Consider the following 24,387-nt stretch of genomic DNA (forward strand, 5'->3'; position numbering starts at 1 on the left):
TCTCCGTGGCTCCCAGTCTCCGTCTTAAAGAAATATCTGTGTCTTTATTATTAACAACAGCAGCAGAAGACACCATCATATAAAGCCTGACGTGTTTACAAGTGTGCAGGGTTGGCGGAGGAGACGTACACACACAGCATGCGCGAGCCACCGCGACCTCATTATAGACTCATTTAAATGAGGGGGAAACACTAATGGTTTTCAGCCAATGGCGTCACAGCTGAGGCGGAGGGGCGGTCCTCGGTGTTAGGAGCAGAAGTTGAAGAGCGCGAGTCCGGGCAGAGCTCTAGATAGGCAGACGGAGAGAGGGCAGAGGCAACGGCCCTCTTCTGGAGGGAGGGGGGGGCTTATTATAACAAATATACACACACATGTGTGAGCTGTTTGGCCGCACTATAGGTCATATGTGGATAACGGTTATTTTAGAAAAGCATACCACCGCGGCTTTACATCTAAAATGCCTATTTTACTTTTCCTGTTAGACACGTCCGCCTCTATGAATCAGCGCACTTATTTGGGTACGACGTATCTGGACGTTGCTAAAGGCGCGGTTGAGGTCTTTATGAAGGTAAAGAATGATTTTACCCCGACTTACTCAGAAGAATGTGCACCCTTGGCGTGCACAGGGCTCCTTGAGCACGGTCGGTCGAAATTAATATATGTTGTTTTGGTTTTCTTTTTTTGACAGCTGCGTGCCCGAGACCCGGCTAGTAGAGGCGACAGGTACATGCTAGTTACATTCGATGATCCCCCATACGGAGTGAAGGTAATTAGCAAATGATACAGTTTTTACATTTGACAAGTCGAACGTTTTTCTCTGTCAGTGAGATTTTATTGTCCTTCTGGTGTGTAGTCAGTGTTGGGCGGCTTCTCCGTGGCGAAAAAACGGCATTTTTTTGCTCCAAATACCCGCAGACCCGGAGATGTACGACCTCCGAACATCCAGCGGACATTTTGCTTTTGTGTTGAGAAAAGTCTCGGGCGTTGAGATGGAGGCGGGGAGATTTATTATCGCCAATGTCGTCGCCCTTTTTTCGTCCATACGGCGTCACGATTGGTCAAAGAACATGTCAATCATTTTATACTCCGCCCCTAATGTAATCGCCGTCTTACTATTGGCCAATGTGGTCTGAAAGTTGATAAGCCCTGTTCACCCAGATTTTTTTTTGTAATATTTATGTGAGTTTGATATAAGAAATTGGAAATCATAAATAATATGATATTCTTTTACCATGCCAATACTACAAAAACAATATGAAATGCAATACAAACACTACACGCACACACATCCAGGCACAATGTGAATCACTGCAATATTTGTTTTTCATGGGCTTCAAGTCAGCAAGCTACTATACCAATCTGTTGACTTGTTGTATGACCAGCTACACACACATCTCTCTCTGAGCTCCTCTTACCCAATACAATTAAATCATGTCATCACCTGAAGTCTTCGATCTGCCTCAGAGGATGATGCTCTGTCACAATTACAAATGTCCTGGTTTGCCTAACAATATCTACAAACCACTTGCAACACAAGATTCCCACTTTCCTTTGCCCCATGTGAATAATACTATTTATGCATAAAGATTACCTTTATTTCCTTTTATATTTATTAATTTTTTTGATTTCATCAATGGACAGTGAATTTACAGAGGTATAATGCATGCCTGAAGGTATAGTGCAAGTTAAAAGTTGCTTGTAATCATAGTTCCTATTTGTTTGTTTGTAACCTTGACATTTCACGTTCAGTACTTTGCTGCACCTACACATCTGCTGCAGCTTTTTAAAGAGCCAGAGACTATGAATTACCATGTTATATACTACACAGTTATATGCCCTTGCATTATGAATGCAATTATTTTATCTTACAAGCACTTTAGAAAATGGCAAATTATTAAATCTATATATTAGCTGTATCTATATGTTTGTGAATGTGTGCACTTGTGTACACACAATCGTATCCCTATGATTTACGTGGATAATTACACCGGTCGGTTGTTAGTGTTTCTTATACACAGTATATCTTTAACTTAATCTAGATTATACGTGTTAATTATTGATTAGTAATATATGTATAGTCTTGCTTAGTGCAGATGTTAAAATCTGTGCAGGAATAAAAACAAACAAACGCAGGCTATATCTGGCATTTTATTGCATCTCCGAGTCTCAGCACTTCCTCAAAGGATCTATGGCATTGTCATTGTATTACATTATGCTTTTTTATTATATTAGTAAAACAGATGTCGTTGAGTGGTTCTTGCAGATTGTAACTGTTTTATAATGTAGTCACTGACCTTTTGCTATTCACCACGTCCCTCTGTCATGTGCTTAACAACTTGGCCAAAAAATGCAAAATCTCATTTCTCAGATAGCATAACTAAGGTGCCCCTTTTTTTTTTTATTAATAAAAAAGGTGTTTCTTCCTTGTCGTAAATTCTGTCATTAACTTCTCTTCCTCCTGCTCTTCCTCTCTTTGTCCTCATTGGCTTCTCCTTTGTTGTCTCTGCCTGCTTTGTGCACTGAGGATTATGATGAAAGGACAAGGTTATACTGAATGGGGATATTCTGATTGCACAGTTACATAGGCTGTAAATTGTTGATGTAGAGGGAGAGATAAGAGGTCGGGCAGGAAGAAAACACAAATGTTCTGTCGACTGAATTATTGAATGCAAGCTAAGCCTTACATTTCTGCTTGAGTCTGTCTGGTCTGTGTCTTTGCGACTGCCCCCATGAGTGTGTGTTTCCACTTGAGTTTTTGCTTCAGCGGCTCAGAGAGTTTGTTCGTACGAGTGCATCATATTTTGCTCTGATGTCATTCATTTAACACCCTGCACTTTCCACTCCGATCATGGCTTTGTAATGATATCCCATGATAATCCAGAAGTCCACCCACTGGCCTGATCCAGAGCAAACACATTACATTGCTCTGCTGTTCTTCTTTTCCCATTCTGTGTATTCAGCCCTGCAACCCCTCCCAGTAAAGGAAGTGGTAAGCTTGCAGGTCATCCTTAGATTAAGCGTGAAGCTGCAGCAGTAAGGTACTTGACCTCGCTGGAGAAAAGTCAGAGCAGATACACGCCCACATCCTCTCCTGTGGGAGGAGGTCTCCATCACAGAAGACACGGCAGCAGTGGGACGTATATTTCAGGATGCTTGTCCTGTATGGAATGTGACACTTTTTTTTACTCAGCATGATGCAGCTTAAATGTGGGTCTGAATTTCCATAATAGTATATCTTCCATTTTCAGAGCCTGACATGCCCTTAAATCATTTAATGGTTTTATGGAATGTTTCCCAGAATCATTGGACTTTATAATTTTTTAAAATTCCGATTACCAAAAGGTGGCAGGCATATGTTTGACAACAATCTTGTTTTTCCTTGTCACTGAACTAAACCATGTCTGTTTTGCTGTGTAACTGGAGCTGTTCTGGTTTGTGGCTTTTCACCTCCTCTGCCACTGTGCTGGAGGTTTATTTGCTGTGCTTTGTATTCATCCATCTTTTGACATGTGTATTTCAGGCAGGCTGGAAGGAGAACCATGCAACCTTCATGTGTGAGCTGAAGAACCTGCAGGCATTTGGTCTGACCACTCTAGGTCACGCGCTTCGCACAGCCTTTGACCTGCTTAACCTCAACCGCCTCGTCTCAGGCATTGACAACTATGGACAGGTATTTGACCGTGGAATCCTATTATGTATTTCTCTGGCAGCTGTCTCACATGTTGCTATGAGAGAATAGAATTACTGTAGAATATTTTAATATACTATGCTGTGCAAAAGTGTCTGGGCAGCACCAGCTTTGTTGTTTTTATGTTTTAATGTGTGGATCGGATTGATGTGACTGGAAGTTGTTTCTTATATATTAGCAATCAGTTAAACTCATACAACATGTGTATGTAATGCTCAGATATGTGTTAAAACTTGCGTAATATAACATTTTCACAGCAGATATTTGTCGACATGACACATTGGACAAACAGAGAGTAGGTTTTACTGGTAACGTTAATTAGGTTTCCAGTTGTAAGAAAGCCAGGGTTGTGTTATTGTTCAAGTGTAAGCCTAGGTCACACTAAATACTAGACACTTAAACCTGTAGAAGCTGTTTTTTTCTGCAATTTATTTTTAATGAAAAACAACAACAGAAAAAACAGGTTTTTAACTGATGTTAAAACCTTGACTTTACTTCTGTTAGATTATTTTTTGTATTGGTATATTCAATTTTTTACCCTTGATTCATTGCTCCGTCCTAACAGATGGGAGTTGATTGTGGTGATTGCCCGCATGTGTGTCAAGTAGGAGTGAACCTACATTAGAAATGAGGGCCAGAGTCACAATGTTCTTTTCGATCTTGAAGAAGAAATGTAATCACTTTCAGTAAAAATGTATCCGTATGGAGTCAGAATGTGCTGGACTTTTTCCAGTTGAATCATTACAGTGTTGCTGAAACAACAAATCTAATGGTGGCCCAGGCTTTTTGCACAGTAGTATATGTTTGAAAGAATTGTGTGACTTAAAATATTGATTTGTTGATCAAAAAACATAATAACCCATGTATTACATAACATTAGATACATTTGAAATGGTGTATACATGCTGATAAGGTGATTAAAATATGTGGTCAATGGTATCCATTAATGTTCCATCACCAGTACACTGTAGGACTGCTGAGTCTATTTGTGTAATTTGTAAAAGAGAAACTGTGCTTTAGGGGTGGGAGAAAAATCCAATCAAAAACATTTTGATTATTTTTTTATAGAAAGGATTGGTCAGTGTTTTCTGTAATCCAGAGTTTTGAAAAGACGTTTTTCACTTTCATTTGAAGCATTTTAATATGAAGACTCGCATTTTCGCTGTGTCCTATTTTTAAAGGCTTTATTCATTTTGGCTCAGCATTTTTATTTTATTTTATTGCAGCACTAGCCCAGTGAACACTGAGCTGGCAAAACTAAAACAAAAAAACACTTGATTTCCTACTTGGCCTGATTGTTTTTATTTCATTATTAGCAGCTGTAGCAGTTAACTTTAAAAACACTCTGCACCACTGTCTCATGTCAGACTGACCTACATGTGATGTGTATTGATTTTGGAATCTTATTTTCTCAAGAAATGTATCATTTAATTTAAGTTTGTGGAGGGAAAGGAATGAATTGTTTTCAAAGCTAAATTGCAATTTAAAACGATCTGAGGGGCATCTCTTTGTTGTTGATGTCTGCTTTTTTGTACAAGGATTCATTCAGTGGGTTTCAGTATAGAAACTCCACCCCCAGATGCCACTAAATCCTACACACTGGTCCTTTAATTGTGTTATGGTGTTAAAAAAATCAGTTTGTAAAACAAATCGTAATCGCAATACCTGTCAAAATATTTCAGCTGGTGTATCCAGCGGCTCATGAGAGTGATGCTCATTACTGTGGTGATTATTTAGTATTCTGCTTTTGCTGTGAACACATGTTGTGTTTAACTGTGCATGCTTTCTGAGACACCAGAATAAATATGGTCCTCTCTTGAGCACAGAGAAAGGATGTTGTGCTTGTGAGAGGGAAATAGGGTCACTGTTTGCTCGTACTGGGTTTTAATTGCTGACTGTTATCGTTTCCCTCTCAGGGACGTAACCCCTTCTTCCTCGAGCCATCTTTGATCATCACTATTACTGATGGGAACAAGCTCACACACAGCTCTGGGGTGCCAGATGAGGTGAGGCCATTAAAAATATGTTAGCACCACTATGTACTCTACCCACTGATACTGTTTTATTCTATGATTATCCAAGTATTTCCTGTGGTTTAATGACAGAGTGTGTTAGTTAGTTTAATGGTGACGACCTCAGGAATGTTAACTGCTCTCCTGTCTGTTGTGCAGCTGCACCTGCCTCTGAACTCCCCTCTGTCAGGCAGTGAACTAACCAAAGAGCCTTTTCGTTGGGACCAGCGTCTGTTTGCGTTGGTGCTGAGGCTGCCAGGAGCAGCAGCACCAGATAATGAGCAGCTCGGTAGCGTCCCCACGGATGAGTCCGCTATCACCCAGATGTGTGAAGTCACTGGAGGTTTGACATTTTCCTTTAGTTTGGCACCAGAATGTTTTCACTGTGTGTTTATACTCTTTAAATCACTCTGTTATAGTCATCCTACTATACATGTGCTTCCTTTTCTTCTCAGGGCGATCATACTGTGTACGGACACAGAGGATGTTGAACCAGTGTCTGGAATCTCTGGTCCAAAAAGTTCAAAGCGGCGTGGTGATTAATTTTGAGAAGACAGGGCCAGATCCGCCTCTCATTGGGGAAGGTAAGTGACTGGAAATAACCACTTTGACGTTTGTACCTGGCATGCACGAAATGTTTTAAAAACTCTTGAGCACAGTGAATCAAACATGAATTAATCCATGAAGGCCGTCTGAAAGAAGTCGGGTGCATCATCTCAGTACATTTCATACAGTCAGAGATAAGACACATGGCATTAAAAGCAGAAGAGGTTCATCACATTGAAAGCAGAACCGAGTGCGTATAGAGAGGCATGAAACAAAAAAAGCTATGTAATGAAAAGCACCGAGATTAGTTGCACGTCATTTAAGTTGTTAAGGACAAGACAGCATGTTGTGTTTCTTTAAGTCCCAGTGTGTAACATCTGTCACCCCCATGAGGAATTCTGAGTAAAAACCAAAACACTGCTGGTATCTCTACGAGGTATGTCAACCATTTGCTCTTCACTAGTGCTTTGTTGCTGTTATCGCCTCCGTCTGTCATGACGTCAAAATAATCACTTCCAGTGTGCAGCGTGCAAATGTTGCTGGGTGACCAAACACTGCCATTGATATCAATTGATATCAATTTCAATTTGCTTTTTAGACACCTTGTTCAACAGTTGTTTCCCTTATAGTTCCATTAATTTGTTTGTATTTATTTATAATCTGACAGAGGAAAACCTACTTTTGTTTTCCAGATAACGCAGTGGAACCAAGTCGTCCTGTGTCTTCCTTCAGTCCTCAGCCGTGGCACAGTTGTCACAAACTCATCTATGTGCGGCCGAACCCAAAGACAGGAGTGCCAGTCGGACACTGGCCCATACCAGAGTCCTTCTGGCCGGACCAGAATTCTCCTACGCTGGTGAGCTGACAGACTCTTAGAAATACCTCACCTGTTCAGTACTGCATGAATATGTACATCAATTTGACTCTTGTCAGAACATCATTATTCTTCTTTTGTCATTTTATCTTTATGTCTTTCTAAATATAGCAGAGGTTGCACAGACTTAAACTCTTTTACTTTCACTCTGTCTCTTTTATTTTCCTCTTTATCTCTTTTGTTTGTAATCTTCTCCGTCTGTCACAAGATTTACAGCCAGTGTTTTCAACATATAGATCTTCATATCTGTGCTGCTGATCCATATTTATCACATGGGTCTCTACCACGAATAGTGCCGTCTGACAGCTTTTACTGTCTCCATCTTCTGTTCTCAGCCACCTCGCTCTGCTCATCCAATGGTGCGTTTCTCTTGCGTGGACTGTGAGCCCATGGTGATTGACAAACTTCCCTTTGACAAGTATGAGCTGGAGCCCTCTCCGCTCACTCAGTTCATTCTAGAAAGGAAATCTCCACACATGTGCTGGCAGGTAGGAGCACCTACTTGTTTTTACTGTCACTTGTGTTCGGCAGTTCTACAAGAAGAGATCTACAAGCTGCGTTTTCCTTTGTTGTCTTTAGGTGTTCGTTAACAGCAGCGGGAAGCAAACTGACCTGGGGCATCCATTTGGCTACCTTAAAGCCAGCACCACTCTCACCTGTGTCAACCTGTTTGTCATGCCTTACAACTACCCAGTCCTTCTCCCTCTGCTCGGTAAGATGGTCAAACCTGATTTCATCTACAGATCTTCTTCATCTGCAATGTTTTCTTTTGTGATTGTTGTTGCTGTTGCTGTTGTTAATCTGTCTCTGTTTGGTTTTCGTGAACAGAAACAAAGTAGGTATCATTATTTGTGCAGGGAGAAAAAGCATTTATCCATTGAAACTCGTGAATTATGAGGTTTTTTTGAGCAGTGGAGCTTCTGTGTGTTTTCGATCATACTCCAATCTGTTTGCAGCCATCTCACTTTACTAAAGTGTTATTTTTTAATCATATAATGCAGAATATTTTTTGATAATGATATATTAACACGGATGAATATTTTCAGTGCTTTTCCTGGGCTGTTTGTATATTCTGTTAGTATTGCAGAAGCTGGAAGAGCTACAGATTGACAGCTGACTGGTCACTGTCACGGAAATATTAGTTTTTCCTCAAACGCCCTTCTCTTGTTTTTCTTCTCTTAGATGATTTGTTTAAAGTGCACAAACTCAAACCAAACCTCAAGTGGCGGCAGGCCTTAGAGATGTACCTGAAGACAATGCCTCCATACTTCCTCTTGGTAAAATAAAGCTATGTTACTTGGTTACTTGGTACTTGTTGGTTGTTGTACTTGCAATTATGGTCTAATTTTTTTCCTTGCTTTTATCTAACAGCCCTTAAAAAAGGCATTGAGGATGATGGGCGCTCCTAATCTCATATCAGACACAATGGACTGTGGCCTGAGTTACAGTGTCATCTCGTATTTAAAGAAGCTCAGTCAACAGGTAAGGACTCCTTATTTCTATGTTGTGTGACAGGTGTAGTAGGTAGAATGGAAAAAAAGATCAAGCTGTGATACTCACTTAGTGTTTCCATTAGTTGTAATTGATTTGACTGAAGACAAGCTATTTTCTGTCATGGCTAGAGATGTTAATACAAGTATAAGTTATATTGTTTCAAATACATCCATATACAGTTTCCTACCAATAACCAATTTCCCTTTTGAATTTTTCCTCCTTTTTTATTGCAATGAAGGCGAAGATTGAATCAGACCGTTTTATAGTGTCTGTGGGGAAAAAAGCTCCACAAGAAACTGGCATAAAGGTGAAGAACCACTCCAGTTCTCTCTCACTGGCCCATCGACGAGATTTCAAGCAGTTGCTGCAGGGAATCACTGGGGAAGGGCCTCTTCGACTGGTTGACGTCAATTTCAAAGAGTTTGCTGGCTTCCAGATTGCCCTGCTCAACAAGGTAGATTTAGGACACTTCTGAAAACTGTGACACACTTAATGTGGATGGGTGAGTTTTGCAATGAGTGGTGCTTTTTCCTCTGACTTCATATACTGATATGTTCACAGGATGTAAAACCTCAAGCTTATCGAAATGCCTATGACGTCCCAAGACGGAACCTTTTGGATCAGCTCACCCGCATGCGCTCTAATTTATTACGGACGTCACAGAAACTGATTCGAGGACAAGATGAAGGTGTGATATGTTTGACAATTGCTATCATAACACAATGTAAAATATATATATAGTACTATGTGCAAAAATATTTATGTTTAATTATTTCTTCAAGAACACACTGTAGTGTGTATGACTACATTAAGGATACTTACTCAAACCACCAAATAACTCAAAACAAAAACCATTAGGTCAGTATATTATTAAAACCTATGTTAAAACATCCTGTGGTTGTTAGATTATCTACACAGCATTCCAGTAGCTCAGATGGGAAACTACCAGGAGTACCTAAAAATGATGCCATCTCCTCTGAGGGAAATTGACCCAGACCAACCAAAACGTCTGCACACATTTGGGAATCCTTTCAAACAGGATAAGAAGGTAACAAAAACGCTGGCTGGTCCAAAAATAATACCATACGCAATGTTTTTCCCTCATAAATCAGCATGTTTCATCCCTCAATGTCCCGATCTGTGGCTTGTTTGTTTTAAGGGCATGATGATCGACGAGGCTGATGAGTTTGTCGCAGGTCCTCAAAACAAGAAGAGAGGAAATTCCATCGATTCCAACTCGGGTTCTACTGTGAAGAGAAGGCGAAGTATGTCCCCGCTGCTGCGGCGGCCACAGACACCACCAGGAAACACCAACCATGTGCCAGTGGGAAAGATTCCAGCCGGTGTTCAGGAGCAGCAGAACCTCATCAAACCCATTCCAGTGAACAAAGGTAAGACTATACACAAATTACATTTGTGTTGTAAGCATAAATGCAGGACTCATGTTGGTGCAAAATGGCTTACTCTATTAAAGCAAGCCTGTTGCCTAATGTACAAAAGGCTTATTCTAAGGCTATGAAAAGTGATTTGTACACTGTTTCAAACATTTATCCATATATTCAGTTACACACTGAACCTTTGATGCAAATGTTCTTAAGAGTGTAAAGTGCTGTTCTTTTACCAGTTGTGTGTTTGACAATGTCCAGGAAGTTGGTAAGAAGGTCTGCTGGTGTTGGCTGCTCATGACACACTTGTTGACCTCATATATTTCATTGTCTACCGCTTTATCCTCCACATGAGGGTTGCGGGCCCTTGTTCCTGAGACATTAGTATATTACACAGAACTTTAGTGAAACATGGCTGTGTTGAAGAAAGACCAGTGGGGATGTTGACGTGTCCTTTTCCTCTGTTTTCTCGCTGTTGATTCTGCAAATTAAAATTCATTAGGAGTTTTTATCAGCAATGGGGGGCCACTGCCTAACAATGTTAATCTGACTATGATTGCTGTTGTTGTTTCCCCTGCAGTAGTTGATGGCAACAATGTGGTGATCCCTGACAGCAATGGTGACGGGGTTCTTGGGCCTGAATCTGGGGAAGTCTGGCCCACTGAGATGGACTCTGTAGTTGATAACCCAGCTTCGCTAACCCTTGAGGAGGAAGCCAGCGTTGGACCAGTAGACGAGGGAGAGGATGTCAACATGACGGAGGAGAGACAAGTGGAGGACTGTCTGAACGAGGAGCCGCAGGAGGAGAAACACAACTGTGAACGGCTCAGTCCACAGAGCCAGCTTGACGGCTCTGAGGCCGACGATGCCGTGCTCGAGACCGTTTTCATAGCACCACTAGATGGAAGCCAAGCCGAGTTGAGGACGCGGGTCATAAAGGAGGTCCGCAAGCCTGGGCGAAGTGAGTGTGAGCCAATGCAGTGTATCACGTTGCAGTACATTTGATTTAAAGCTGCAGTGCGTAACTATTGGTGATTTATTTCGCTGTTGTTGCTCTGTTTCGTGTTTGTGAACAGATATGATGTAATATTATGTGTATTTGTGTTTTTGTCAAGAAAAACTCAGTTGTTTGCGGCCTGTCTCACTTTACTAGCACAGTGTCACTGTTCCCTTCATCTGTCTCGACCTAAAACAAATCACAGCCTGTGTGCAGCTTAGAAATGTTGCCAGGCGACACAATATCTAAGCATTCCCTAACCCTTGTCTATATTTAAAAGTTATGCATTGCAGTGTTACGTCTTGTTTGCTAGATATGTTGGAAACATTTTTCATCATTTCAATGTTTTCATCTCCCACTGCGTCTGTGCTCTTCCTCTCAGATTATGAGGCCATACTGTCGCTACTGCAGCAGGTGAAAGGGCCACTTAACGTTCAAAGGTACTTCATTCAACACGCTATCAAAGAGGCCGTCAGGTAAGAAGCTTCTGCCAAGGAGGTTTTTTTGTGTCATGTCTGTCTGTTTTGTGATGTTTTATGCAATAATAAGACCTTTGGTTGAAGTGTGGGTAATGGATGACCCAAGAAAGAACCCATTAACTTTTATATTGGCAATATAACAAGATGGAGCTTTTTTTTTTCTCTTTAGAATGGATGCAGGTAATTACAATAGTTACAAACAAATCATGCATATTATTATCCACAAACAGATACAATATGTTGTAGATCCAGGTTCCCTAGTTTCCTTATAGGATAAAGTGGAAGTGTATGATTTTTTTTTCATCCTGTCTTTGACTCAGAACCTCTTTTGCTTCTTAAAGCAGGTTCACCTTGATAAATCTCCCCTGACTTATTTCTGCAAGCTTGTTCCCTTGACTTAAGCATAATTACTTTTACCTATTTTAGTCCCTGCTTCCTCTAATTTCTTTTGCATCTGTGCCAGGTTCAAGAAGAGGGTACTGATCGAGCAGCTGGAGTTGGCCCTTGCTGACTTGGAGCTGAAGAATGCAACGTCCCTGCAGCTCCCCAACGATCATGGCAGATAGTGACAAAGACATCTTTGATTTGTGACTGAAGTGCGTGTCATTCACTGCTGAATATCACCACTGGAACAGAGATGTCCACATTGTGCAGCCTCAAAAAAGACCAACTGAGGAAGTGGAGGCATAAAAAAAGAAGAATGCACTGAAAGCAGATGCTCCTACTGTCCCTGTGCTCTGACATCACATCCTGTTAGAGGTGGAGCATAAGGGGTTTAGCTGGAGGAGGGGCCTTCAGTGTAGATCCAGTGCACCAGACTAAAGAGACTTTAAAAATAATCCTCTTCATATTGACTGATGCCTTAAACCATATATGGCTTTTGTCTGTATCAGCACATTGTTCAAAAGACACACACATAATGACTATGTTAAACAGACACACAATAAGCTGACAGCTCAGTTAATGGTAGAGTGCAAATGATGGATGATTCCTATATTCTTCAAAGACAGACATTTGTTCAGCTGGTCTGAAAAGTGTAAGACTGAAAACCTTTTTTTTTTTTTTTTTTTAATAGTAAATAAGTTAATGTTGCTGAAAGGCTAACAGGAGAAACCTGTTCCAGTCGGTTACCCCTCTGATTTTAGTGTTATATCTGCATAAATAATGCACAGATGTTGATAGTGTTACGTAAAATGTTCACTGGGATAATCCAGTTCTCATAGGATAATGTTTGTATTCATTAACATTGAAGGTGGGCAACATGGAGACAGGCTGTGAGTACGTCATTTTATGTTGCAGTAGCAGTTTACTGTCTATTGTGATATATTGACACTTTTCTGAAACTTCAGTTGAGAAGTCAGACAAAATATCCTGGTGGAAATTTGTGTTTCCAGATTTGAATCAACCTTTATTTAACTAGTCATTCACATTTAAAAAAGAGCATGAAGAACAGCAGCACATATTCAAAAAAGGGAGAGAAAAAAACACATCAGTGTACAACAGTCACCACATTAAAGCATAACATGGGACATTTTGTAAACTACATGCAGTCAATCACACAATAACAGCAAGACGGAAGAGCGCAAGAGTTATATGTACAGGCTGCCAGACAAACAACGCACAAACAACAGCAGGAGAACAATAACTCTTAAGTACAAATTATGGCACACAAGACAGAAAGTTTTAGAGAGTGGGGTCAAAGGCAGCTTCCTTAAAAACTGACTCCACATCCAGCAGCAGCAGCAGCAGGAGTGGCCTCACATGACATCAAAACAAACACAAGAAGAAAAGGAAGATACATAATTACTGTATATACAATGATCCCTTTATAAAAGCTAAGTGTTGAGTGGTTGTCAAACTTCTCTCACCTCACACCACAACTGCCATGTTGCTCACCCTTAAATACAGGCGTGTGTGTGTGTGTGTGTGTACTCGCCCACACACCTGCCTTCTGGTTAAGTCACTTTCACACTGGGCCCATTTTGTCTCTAAATCACAGTTGTATTGAGGTCATACAGACAGAGATTTGTAAAGCTGAAACTGATATAGTATATAGAAGTATTACGTGTCTTTGTTATGCATCAGTGTGTTGGACTGTAAACGGACTCATCACATCCGTGAAAACACAGATGGCAGAAGTGTTTACTGGTTTAAGTGACTGAGCATCAGCGTCCTCCTACAGTACCTGCCGTAAAGCAATACAACATGGGTTCAGTGAATGCAGCTGCAACCACACACACACACACACACACGCACACGCACACACACACACACACACACACACACACACACACACACACACACACACACACACACACACCATCTCTTCCTCCTTATCAGCACAACAAACACTCCATTGTCTCCCACAATCAAAACTTGATTCAGAGGAGTTTCTGCATGTGTCCGTGCCCAGTGGACGATCATGCATTGTTGACGTGCAACATTTTGATCCTCTGCCCTCTGCTGCGCTCTACTCGAGCCTCAGTGAGCACTCCTCCTCCTCCTCCTCCTCCTCCTCCTCCTCCTCCTCCTTTGTTCTCATTGTTTTTACGACCGCTGTACACTACTTTTGACTGTTCATAAGGAAGATAGATTATTTTTGTGAATTTGTTTATTTCAGAGTATAAGAACTATTTTGGGGAAAAACATGTTTAAAGCCAATTTTGTAAGCTGTTAAATATGTATACAAAGTGTAAAATAAATTTTATAAACCTTTTTTTCTACAAAAAATCTGTCAGTGTGTCACTGTGTTTATTTCCACCCAGCAGCCTTTACATGGAAATAGATTTGTGTCAATATTTTCAAACAACAATTTTCACGATGCAAGCAAAACAAAATTAACCTCAAAATACACAAAATGCAAATAAAATATCGATTTAATCATTCAAAAATATTGTATTTTATTTGTTTGTTTTAAAATATTGACACAAATCTAACTGTCCAGACTTCAACTTCAACAACTCGAGTGTCTTTATGAAGTTTGATTTCCGCACTGATGATCAGTTACAGTTTAAAAGAGAGGAAATAGAGGTTAACATATAACTGTGCTTTGGTGAAAAAGATTTGATGATGCATTGGCGATGCTCCATATCTGCTGGAAAGTTCTACCTTTGCATCCACATGCAACTGCTTCCTCACTTTATTTAAAAAATAATTGTATATATTTATATTTTATTTATCTCCAAATTCATCAACTAGGTATGTGTTAACTGAATCTGATGATATACAGTTTTTATAACTCAACCTCTTATGTCAGACACACCTGTAGAGGTTTTGCTCTCAGCCACAGCTGAGTGCACAGACTATGACTGCATCAACGACAACTATGTGTGTTTACAGCCCAGGGTCACTGTCTGCAGTGTGTGTGGAGGTTTGTATACCCAAGTATATGTACGTCGTCTAAGATGAAAAGGAAAGGTCATCGGTGCTCCCAAGAAAACAACAAACAAACAGTTATCCTAATCTCATGACTGCCTCTGATTTACCGTGACGCACTGACCAACTGGAACCACACGACCAATTACAACCAATTTACTAAACCTTCCAACCTCAATAACAGCAGATTTTCTCTGTATTCTGCACAATATAGAAAACATTAACCACCTTGAAATAAAGGCAGCATTTTAACCTTCATATAAATCCACCAGAAATAACTTCTATTTAGAACTAACCACAAATATCTCCATGAAATATACTGTTAACTGTTATTTGTAACAAGCATGTGAGGCCGCCTGAACGCTCAGAAAAAGGTTTAGTTTCTGCTGACACCTACAGGCCAACATGAACCACTGCATGTCTTTTGATTAGATGGAATGCTTTTTTAGTGATGCAGCACTAAAGCTGCAAGGTGACCCTTACACTTCATGAACACGTGCAGTTTTTAGTGCTTTCATGTGATACCATAGGTATTTATGTCAAAATGTTGAACATTGACTGAAACAAAATGTCAGAAGTCAGTGAGTGAATTCAATGCATTGTTGATGTTTTTACAGTTCTATAGTTTGTGGTCCAGGCATTTAAAGATCCAGTGTGGAACATTTTAGAGGGTTTATTGGCAGAAACTGAACATACAACACATAACCTTGGAATACAAATACCAACCTATTTTCTATGTACATTAGACGGAGGCCTTGCTTATGTTGGCATGTTTCTGCAGCAGCTTGAATGGACAAACCACCCACAGCGAGTATTTCACTATTTAAAGAACAAGATCCTTTCTGGTACTTGCAGGCCACCGTAATACCCTCCGACAGTCTTGGGTAAAGCAGTAAAAATCCTCCATTTGATATCATCTGCAGTCCCACCATTGGAGGCCACTAATTTTCACACACTGAAACATACTCAAGTTAAAAGTTATCATTTCACCCTGAGCTCAGAGGTGAAATAACAAAATGGATACCGACACAGCTTGTAAAATCAGTACGCCTTTTATTAAATTAAAAATGATCTCTTAAATCCTAACAAAATGCAAAATGAAGAGAAAATGAACTTCACCCAAACGAATGTACCATTTATGTTCAGCTTTGCCTCGTTGTTCACAGTATCAGAAGAACGGCTGTCTGATGTTTTCTGGTCACGTCTCTAAACTTAGACTGATTTCCTGTGGCAAACCGCTTTATTGCATACAGGTTGTACAGATGAGCCTTTATGCTTCTAGGAAATCAACAAGGAAGTAAAAGTGTCCTCAGTTCATATAACAAAACACTTCTTTTTAGCTAAACAACTGTGATGTGTGGTTGAAATGAAACAGAAACTCAACAGGCGCTTTTATGCCCCTCACATGTAGGATATACAAAGAACAGCAATATCCCACTTCAGTTCAGAGGAGACAGAAGAGGAACATGTCTGAGCATCTTAAGACTCCAAAGCATTTTCATACTGTATGTACAAACAAATCTGCTTGAAAAACTCAAGGGTTGGCACAGTCAGTGTTGAACATGGTAGTGACCGCTTCTATGGGCAGATGCAAGTTTGGACAGCATGAGTTAATAACATAGAAAAGAAGAGGAAGATGGATTCTCACTTTGCCCCCTCTGTCTAACAAAAACAAATCTTATCTGACGTAGATAGTGTTACAGGAAGGAAAAGGCCAGTCTCAGTGCAAATGCTCCAGCTTGCGTAGTCGTATGGGGTTGGGAAGAGCTTGCTGGTTGCGTGCAGAGGAGGGTTCCTCCTCCGGCGAGCGGAAAAGCACCCGACCTCGGTGATTGAAAAGGTAAAAGGATGGGTGGTTCCTCAGTGTATCAAATGTTCTGGAGAAAAAAAAAATAAAGACGCAAGTTGTGAAAGAGTGGCAGGACACAAATATGGTGCTGCTTTCAAAAAGACGGCAAGCCAGTTATGACATGTTAGACACCAACTGACTGCAGCAGGTGTATTTGTTTCGCCCCCCAAACATTTTAATGTTGGCACTTTTCTCTTTTGTTAAACATGACAGTAAATGCAACATCTGTTTTGAACCCTGTGCAACTTAAGCAAATACAATTTGTTGAAGATCTGAACATTCGTTTTTATCAGTAGAAGGTAAATAGCTACATGTTACGATACAGTAATTTATCTCATACAGCTCTTTTAGATGTTTTAAAGAACAGACTTCCTACATTTGTGACTTCACATGGGACCCATTTAAAACACGTGCTGTTCAGTAAAGTGGCCTTTGTGAAAGAAAGTCATACAGAGAGAAAAAAATCTTATCGTCATTCGAGTAAACATTTGTATAATACACTGAATATGTTCACCTCATTTACTAGTTTTAGCTTCTAAAAATGTATTATAATTTGTTTTTTGTTTTGGTGGTGTGTTAAAATCTTTTAACTTGGCTGTTTTCTTATTTGTAGTGTTCTAAATTCTGGTGACTGTGACATTACTGGTGAATAAGTTGTGGGTACTCTGTGTTTATTTAGTGTTCATACATTTCATCTCTGAATGGTTGAGCTTGTTTGTTTTTGTTTGGTTGAGCAGACGTGTGTGTAGCACATTTTGGTTTTTGTAGTAAAGAAAGTGCCTCCTTGTTGTGCATTTGTTGAGCACATTATTGTACACATTGAACTGCAACAAATCAGACACTATTGTGTCAACTGAGAAACACAATACCATTTCCCCACGTCTTTTATTTTTATATTAACCTGTGTGCAAAATGATATAATAACGCATTAAACACTAACTTGCATGTGAAAAAACAATAACACTATTGAAGAAGCTACTGATCACAACATTCAGGCCACAGCATATCAGCCTCTGGGGGACGATTGTGTGTCTGTGGGACCTGATTCAAGGTAACATTGTCATAAACACAGTGCATGAGCTGAATGTGTCCCTCTGTGGCACAGGTAATAAACAACCACTGCATCAGGGGAATTTCTGGTGCTGCAGGCAAATTTAACCTACTTGTTTTTCAGCTCTGAGGAAGCATCCATGTCTTTGAACTCTCCAGCGATGTGGGCAATACCATAACAGGTCATCACAAATGATAACAGAGTCTGTAATACAATCTGCAATAGAATGAAAGATACACAATTATAATACTTTTAATAATAGAGCACTTTAAGCATATATGCAAAATGCTTTCCAATGTTCAAATATTAAAAATACCATTAACAGTCCAAAAACATGCAGATTTGGGGGATTAGGCAAATTGGACACTCTAAATTGACCATAGGTGCAAGTGTGAGAGTGAAGGCTTCTTTGTCTCTATGTGTCCCTGTGATGGACTGGTGACCTGTCCAGGGTGTGACCTGCATTTTGCCCTATGTCAGCCCAGATTGACACCAGTGTCCCCCCGCGACCCTCATGTGGAGGATAAAGTGTTAGTAGATGAGTGAGAGGGTTCAAAATTGTATATAAAGCAAACAAAAATATAAACAAATACATACACACACAAACAAACATAAAGTGCAAATATGCACATATATACACCTAGAACATGTTTAAGAGAAGATTAAGATGCAATAATAGCAAAAGCTAAAAAATAAAAGCACAGAAGAAAAGTGTATCAGTTTGGCACATCTCTTTTGCTTTTGGGATCTTATATATTATATCTTAAATTTTGATTTTGTTAGTGGTATTTTCATTTTAATTTAATATAAATCCGTCATAGCACCTGTATTGAATTAAAATAAATGTCATTTATTTACAATTTAAATGTAGCAGAGTCAGCTGATGTGGAAAAGGGGCGGAGGTAAATATAAATAATCTGTAAAGATAAATGACGGAAATTATCTGATAGGATAAGTACAAGAGATTATTGGATAACATGGGGGTGGAGGTAAATAGGTAAATCACAAATGATCCAGAAAAAAATAGAAAGATGTAAACAGACTGAACACAGTTTCAACAGAATTGCAGCAAATGTGCATTTCCACGACGAAAGTCACTCACATCAATAGGTAGTGTCTCGTTCTCCTTCTCTGTGAGTCGCATGTACGCTCGATCTGATGGGGAAAAATAAAGCGGATTGAAGTGACACGGACTCAGATTATACTGTTCACACAAACCTTCACATACTAATATCTGTGGTGTTGTAACACTAAGTGCAGATACAACAGAAGCTTTGTCAGATGAGCAAAAAAGCGATAGCATATGGTTAGCTTACTGTGTAGCCGAAAGGCCCATTTAGCCGTTTTATTAAAAATATTAGCAGAGAGCAAAGTCTCCACCCGGGAAGAAAATAACTGTTGCAGAGATGCATTCAGCCCGCGTTCTAATACTCACGCTGTGCCGCTGAGAAAGCTGCGTGAGCTAAAGCAAACAGTCCGACGCCGACAACACCTTTCCAAAACGACGAGGCCATCTTGCACCAGAGCGATGAGGAACTGAATGCACTGCCGTAAAACAGTGTCGTAAACAGCCGCAACCGTGACTGTGTCAGAATTCATCACCGACTGACGAACTTTGCAACGTATTTCATTTAGATTTACACACCGAGTGGTTGTTTTTGTTGTGTTTTGTGAATCATATTCTGAGACCTGTTAACTTTACTAGGTTTTTTCTTTCTTTCATCTTTGAGTTGCACTCATTACTTAATTATTATTAATTGTACTAACTAATAATACAAGTATTTAAATCGATTAATAATAAAGTAAAACATAAAATAATAAAAACTAAAGAAGAAGAATGAAAACAGGGCACAACATAATGCATAATTGTTTCTGGATACACTTATCCATATATTTTGACCGATCCAATTCAAATTGTCACCAAAGGAAGCCGGCAGGATAAAACAGTTGTGTTAATTGTGACTTGTTGAAATAATTGTTGTTATTAGGATTGTTGATTGCTGTTCATGCACTGGATAAACAAATGTCAGCCACAATGACATGAAGAAGTAAGGTCTCTTACTTTGAAGGTACCGGCAAACTTCCGCTCTTTCCACGATCCTTTCCGGTTAGCTAAAGCAGCGTTTCATGTGGAACCACCCTCAGCTAACTACTCTTGGTTATATTTACTCATTTACTAGTTTCTACTAGAGCGAATACAAACATGGCAGAAGCCATTCAAAAGAAACTAAAAGCGGAATTAGAAAAATATACACAAATGCAGAAAGGTATGTGTTTTTGTAATGATATCGTGCCATGTTGGGGTAAACGTGCTACATGGCCACATAAGGACAGCTAGCCGTACATGATATATACGGCGTTTAATGTTTCCTGTACATTAATATGTTTATTTATGTTTACAGCAGTGGGTATTTTGAATTGTTTATGATATAACATGTCTGTTGTTCAGATGTAAGCAAGAGCATGGGAGCGAGACAGAAGCTGGAGACGCAGCTGACAGAGAACAACATAGTTAAAGAGGTAATTTGAAATCTCGTTAGTATTGTTATTGTTATTATTATTTTTATTGATGTTGTGCTTGTTTTTGGCCCATTAAGTATTGCATTAAGGTAATGTTAAAGATGTGATCTTATTCGCTCTCCCACTTTCTAGGAGCTGGATATTCTGGACAGCGCAAACACAGTGTATAAACTTATTGGTCCTGTATTAGTGAAGCAAGATCCAGATGAGGCCAAAGCCACAGTTGCCAAAAGATTGGAGTATATTAACGGAGAAATGTGAGTCACTTAAGTTACGTTAATGTCTGTAGTCTCATAAAACCCATTTTGCATCGTTTATCTCAGAAATGTGTATGGTATACTCAATAAGTTATAATTAGTATAGCTGAAACGATTAATCGATGACTAAATTCATCGCCAACTATTTTGATAATCGATAATTTGTTTGAAGCTTTTTTCATTATTAAAACAAGATTTCTTATTGTTTTAGCTTCTTAATATTTTCTTGGTTTCTTTCCTCCTCATAACAAAGAAATAATTAAAACTGAACCATTTTGGTTCAGAGAACATCATGATTTCGAGCTTTGACAAATACTGATCGATGTTAAAATTTTCGGACATTTTATGGACTGAACGATTCATTGATTATTCGAGAAAATAATCGACCGATTAATCGATTACGAAAATAATCGTTAGTTGCAGCTCTAATTAGCCACTTTGATATTCACTAGAATAGCATCAGTATATGTATGTCCATATTCTCTGTAAATCTACATTCTGTATGTTTATGTCTTCATGCTTTCAAAGTTGTATGATAAGTGGAAGGACTTTTGTCAAAATGTATTTACATTACATATTAGAATGCACAATTTATTGAAAATGTATTAGGGATGAGCATTAACGATACTCTGTATCGGTATAGGTCCGAGACTGGTCAAATTCAGCAATAGCATTTTAGCTGAGTCATTGCTATGGGCTGTTTATTTGTTCTTCATGGGAAATTAATATTTTATTACACATTTGGAAAAGTATGTCGGACCTAGACTGGAAGTTCCAATTAACACTGTTTTTTATTATGTGCGTCATTACCTTGTTTACGAAGCCCTGAATGTTTGAAACAAACAGTTCAGCCATGGCTGAGAACGCTGTGTTTTATTGTAATCTCGGGCTCAGCGAGATCTCCCTTCTGGTCAAGTAAACAGCATTTCTCCTGAACAGCAGGGCACTAGTCTGGGCACATCTGGTTGCGTACATTGAACCGCAGAAAAAGAATAACATCCGTTGTGGAGGTGTTTCACGAGCGACAGTGTCTTCTGACTCTGGGTCTGACTCCGGGTCAAAGTCATAAAAGGGACTGCGGTGGGGAGTCATGACAAAAATATTTTTAAACATTGTTAAAACAATGTTTTGAAAATGAGTAGCAGTGCATCCACCATTCCAGAGGGGGGAGCTGCGCTTCTGTGAGCTGCTGTGCTATTTATGTGATGTCCGGGTATTGGTCAATCACAAGACAGTTGGGAAGGCTCTACGCTGGCTGGCCAATCACAACACACTGTGTCTTCTGGGTGTAAGATTTCAGTCTGAAATAGCGCAACTGTGGACAACGTCAGTAGGGAGAGATTTCCATAGGCTCGTTTACAGCAACTAGGAGGTTTTTGACTATAAAAACAAGTTCATGTATGTAAGTAGACCTCCATAACTAACATATATGTGCAACAGGACCACTCTATCTGAAAAAAATATATCTTCACTGTGATATCAGCTTACACATTAGTACTAATAATGCAAGACATGCAGTACGTATACATGTTGCAAAGACTGGTAATAATTAATGTAGATGATGGTAATAATAATAATAGCACTTATAAATGTGTACTGTGCAAAAGCCTTAGGCCACCATTAGTTTTGTTGTTTTAGCAATGCTATCGTGACCATAAAATACAACGACAAATATCTGCTGCGACAAAGGTTTATTACACCAGGTATATTCAATTTCTATAAAGGTGGGTCAAAATATCAATTTGATGATATATTGTTGTCCTTCCTCGTGCAATATGATACTAGATTCACTGGCGCAAATATCAATATTTTATTTAATGAATTAAGGTGTTCTAAAATAAACGGTCCCTGACAGTTTTACTCGCCGGGAGTCGTTACTTCATGTTTCCTCGCGGTGGTGCTGTTCAATTTAATGAGGGAAACTGGCGGAAGTTACCTGACCGAAGAAGAGGGAGTTTACAGCAGTATATATATTGTGTAACTGGACTGCAGTTAAGTCACAAGTTATCATTGTGTGGTTCTTCCAATAACATCAGACAAAGAGGAAAAAGATATAGTATTTCCAGGTTCTTAAGATTGTCAACATGCAGTTTATTTAATATCCTGTGCTCCATGCACACTTGCTGAACTCATTGTGACCTTATTCTAGGATATACGACTCTACATCTTTATATAGATTACATCAATAATGGCCAAAAAGACCAGTCCTGGTCAGAGTTTGGCCTTGAATGAAAAATTGTGAATCCCTGTGTTCTGAAAATCAAGAGAACATCATTAGGAGAAACTGGAGTATACATTCTTATAGTTGAATACTTATCAATAGCTTAGATGTGGTAGTGGATGTGTTGGTGTGCTCAGGTGTTTATATACACAGGATTTATTCTGGACAAAATGTCTTTTATTTGTGTTTTACGCCATGATTATGGGAGAAAGTCAAATGTAAATCTGGTTAAGCTATGGTTAATTTGTGGTACTTGAGGTTGGCAGTGGGCAATAATTCAATAACATTTCAAAATATGATATTCTTATGTGTCAATATAACAAATGTTGAATATGTATATTGTTTTGTATGTGTCTGCATTGCATAAAAGCACAAGAGATGTTTTTTTTTATTGTTTTCTGCTCATGATGAAATTTAATACTACAATTAATGATTTCCTCAACTTTCACTGAAGAACAGTCTTTTATTATCTGACATTTATCACCATATTGGTGCCTTGTGTTTTTAATAAAAGTCCCAGTATGTAGTTTAGTTTGTGCAATTGTTGCATTTTCATTAATGAAAAAAAAAATGGATTATCCTTGAGTCACACTAGGATGTAAATATTAGAAATAAACATCTATACAACTGTGTGTTATTGTGTGTACGTGAAATTAACAATGTGTTGATTTTGCTTCTGTCTTCAGTCACAGGTATGAGACACTCCTGAAAGACTTGGAGAAGAAATCTGACCAACAGCGAGAACTCTTATCCAGTTTACAGCAGGAGTTTCAGAAAGCTCAGGGCGTCGCTGCCGGCAAAGCCTGACCGGGTGATGAAGCTGCACAAATGCTCCCACACACTGCAGAAAGTAGAAGAGAATAGTCTGATTTTAGTGTAAATCTACTTCATGGGGTTGAGTGAATTCTGCTTGTATCCTGTCATTACTTTGCAGTTTACTGTGACCTTTCTCTTGTTATTAATTAAAAAATGTTTTTCATTAAAGGTCAAAAGTTTTCTTTTAGTTTTAATTGTGAGTAGCACTTCTTTTGAACTGAGAGTGTGCGTGTGTGCATGTGTGTGTGTGTCCTACTGTTTAACATTTGCTTTAATCACAGAGGCAGGCCCTGTGACCACCAGAGCAGATGTTGTTCTATCACCGATCCGCCCCACAGCTCAGCAGTGAAAAGGGCCTCAGCAGTGGAGCATTGTTCACTTAGATGGATTTCCCCGCCATTTACCACCAGTGGAGGATTTAGGCAACATGAATAATCAAAAACAAAGTATTCTAAGAATGGAAACTTACTTAACCTAATTGTTAAATTTACATTTAGTGGAAGCAGTTTATGTTTGCTGACAATTTTGGGGGCAAGTAAGTTTCTTACACTGTAAAGTAATACATGAGAACAAATTACAGAGGCAGACTTCAGTTATGCTTTTAGTTGAGGTGGTTTAAGGGGAGTTGCTAAATGCTTTTCTTCAGTTTTATGGCAGCATTAGGTTTGGATTAGGGAGAAGGGACTGGATTATGCATTTAGCTGGGATGGTTAAAATAAGAAGGGCCTGTGGGAAATGCATCACGGCAAGGAATGTCCTCACTCATGCCTATAAAAAGGTATATTGGTAATATAGTCGCAAAGGTTAGGTACATTCTTCAGAT

The 24,387-nt window shown here is 39.3% G+C and overlaps 3 protein-coding genes across 4 annotated transcripts; 2 read left to right on the plus strand and 1 right to left on the minus strand.

The window, feature by feature from the left end:
- Nucleotides 1-335: 335 nt before the first annotated feature.
- On the plus strand, nucleotides 336-12,041 carry ints6l (integrator complex subunit 6 like; the record flags this gene model as incomplete). Of its 2 annotated transcripts, none has more annotated exons than XM_083891829.1 (18): nucleotides 336-568; nucleotides 689-766; nucleotides 3,521-3,670; nucleotides 5,605-5,694; nucleotides 5,860-6,043; nucleotides 6,156-6,284; nucleotides 6,939-7,102; nucleotides 7,456-7,608; nucleotides 7,700-7,832; nucleotides 8,303-8,397; nucleotides 8,492-8,602; nucleotides 8,853-9,068; nucleotides 9,176-9,302; nucleotides 9,520-9,662; nucleotides 9,774-10,005; nucleotides 10,580-10,960; nucleotides 11,379-11,472; nucleotides 11,939-12,041. In XM_083891829.1, exons 1-18 carry the CDS (start codon nucleotides 458-460, stop codon nucleotides 12,039-12,041), a joined length of 2,694 nt encoding a protein of 897 aa, XP_083747955.1. In that variant the 5' UTR covers nucleotides 336-457. The 2 variants fall into 2 exon arrangements, with proteins under 2 accessions (XP_083747955.1, XP_083747956.1); XM_083891830.1 differs by having other exon boundaries at nucleotides 10,583-10,960.
- Nucleotides 12,042-16,459: 4,418 nt separating this feature from the next.
- mmgt1 (membrane magnesium transporter 1) lies at nucleotides 16,460-19,297 on the minus strand. The gene is made up of 4 exons (XM_083891593.1): nucleotides 19,186-19,297; nucleotides 18,853-18,905; nucleotides 17,863-17,966; nucleotides 16,460-16,727 (listed from the first exon to the last, which is right to left on the minus strand). Exons 1-4 carry the CDS (start codon nucleotides 19,262-19,264, stop codon nucleotides 16,571-16,573), a joined length of 393 nt encoding a protein of 130 aa, XP_083747719.1. The 5' UTR covers nucleotides 19,265-19,297; the 3' UTR covers nucleotides 16,460-16,570.
- A 564-nt stretch (nucleotides 19,298-19,861) lies between these two features.
- pfdn6 (prefoldin subunit 6) lies at nucleotides 19,862-23,723 on the plus strand. The gene is made up of 4 exons (XM_083891337.1): nucleotides 19,862-20,017; nucleotides 20,200-20,270; nucleotides 20,403-20,527; nucleotides 23,435-23,723. The coding sequence occupies exons 1-4, from the start codon at nucleotides 19,954-19,956 to the stop codon at nucleotides 23,553-23,555; spliced, it is 381 nt and encodes a 126-aa protein (XP_083747463.1). The 5' UTR covers nucleotides 19,862-19,953; the 3' UTR covers nucleotides 23,556-23,723.
- The last annotated feature ends 664 nt before the right edge of the window (nucleotides 23,724-24,387 follow it).

The sequence above is a fragment of the Microchirus variegatus genome (assembly GCF_963457635.1).
Source record: "Microchirus variegatus genome assembly, chromosome: 6".
Lineage (NCBI taxonomy): Eukaryota > Metazoa > Chordata > Actinopteri > Pleuronectiformes > Soleidae > Microchirus > Microchirus variegatus.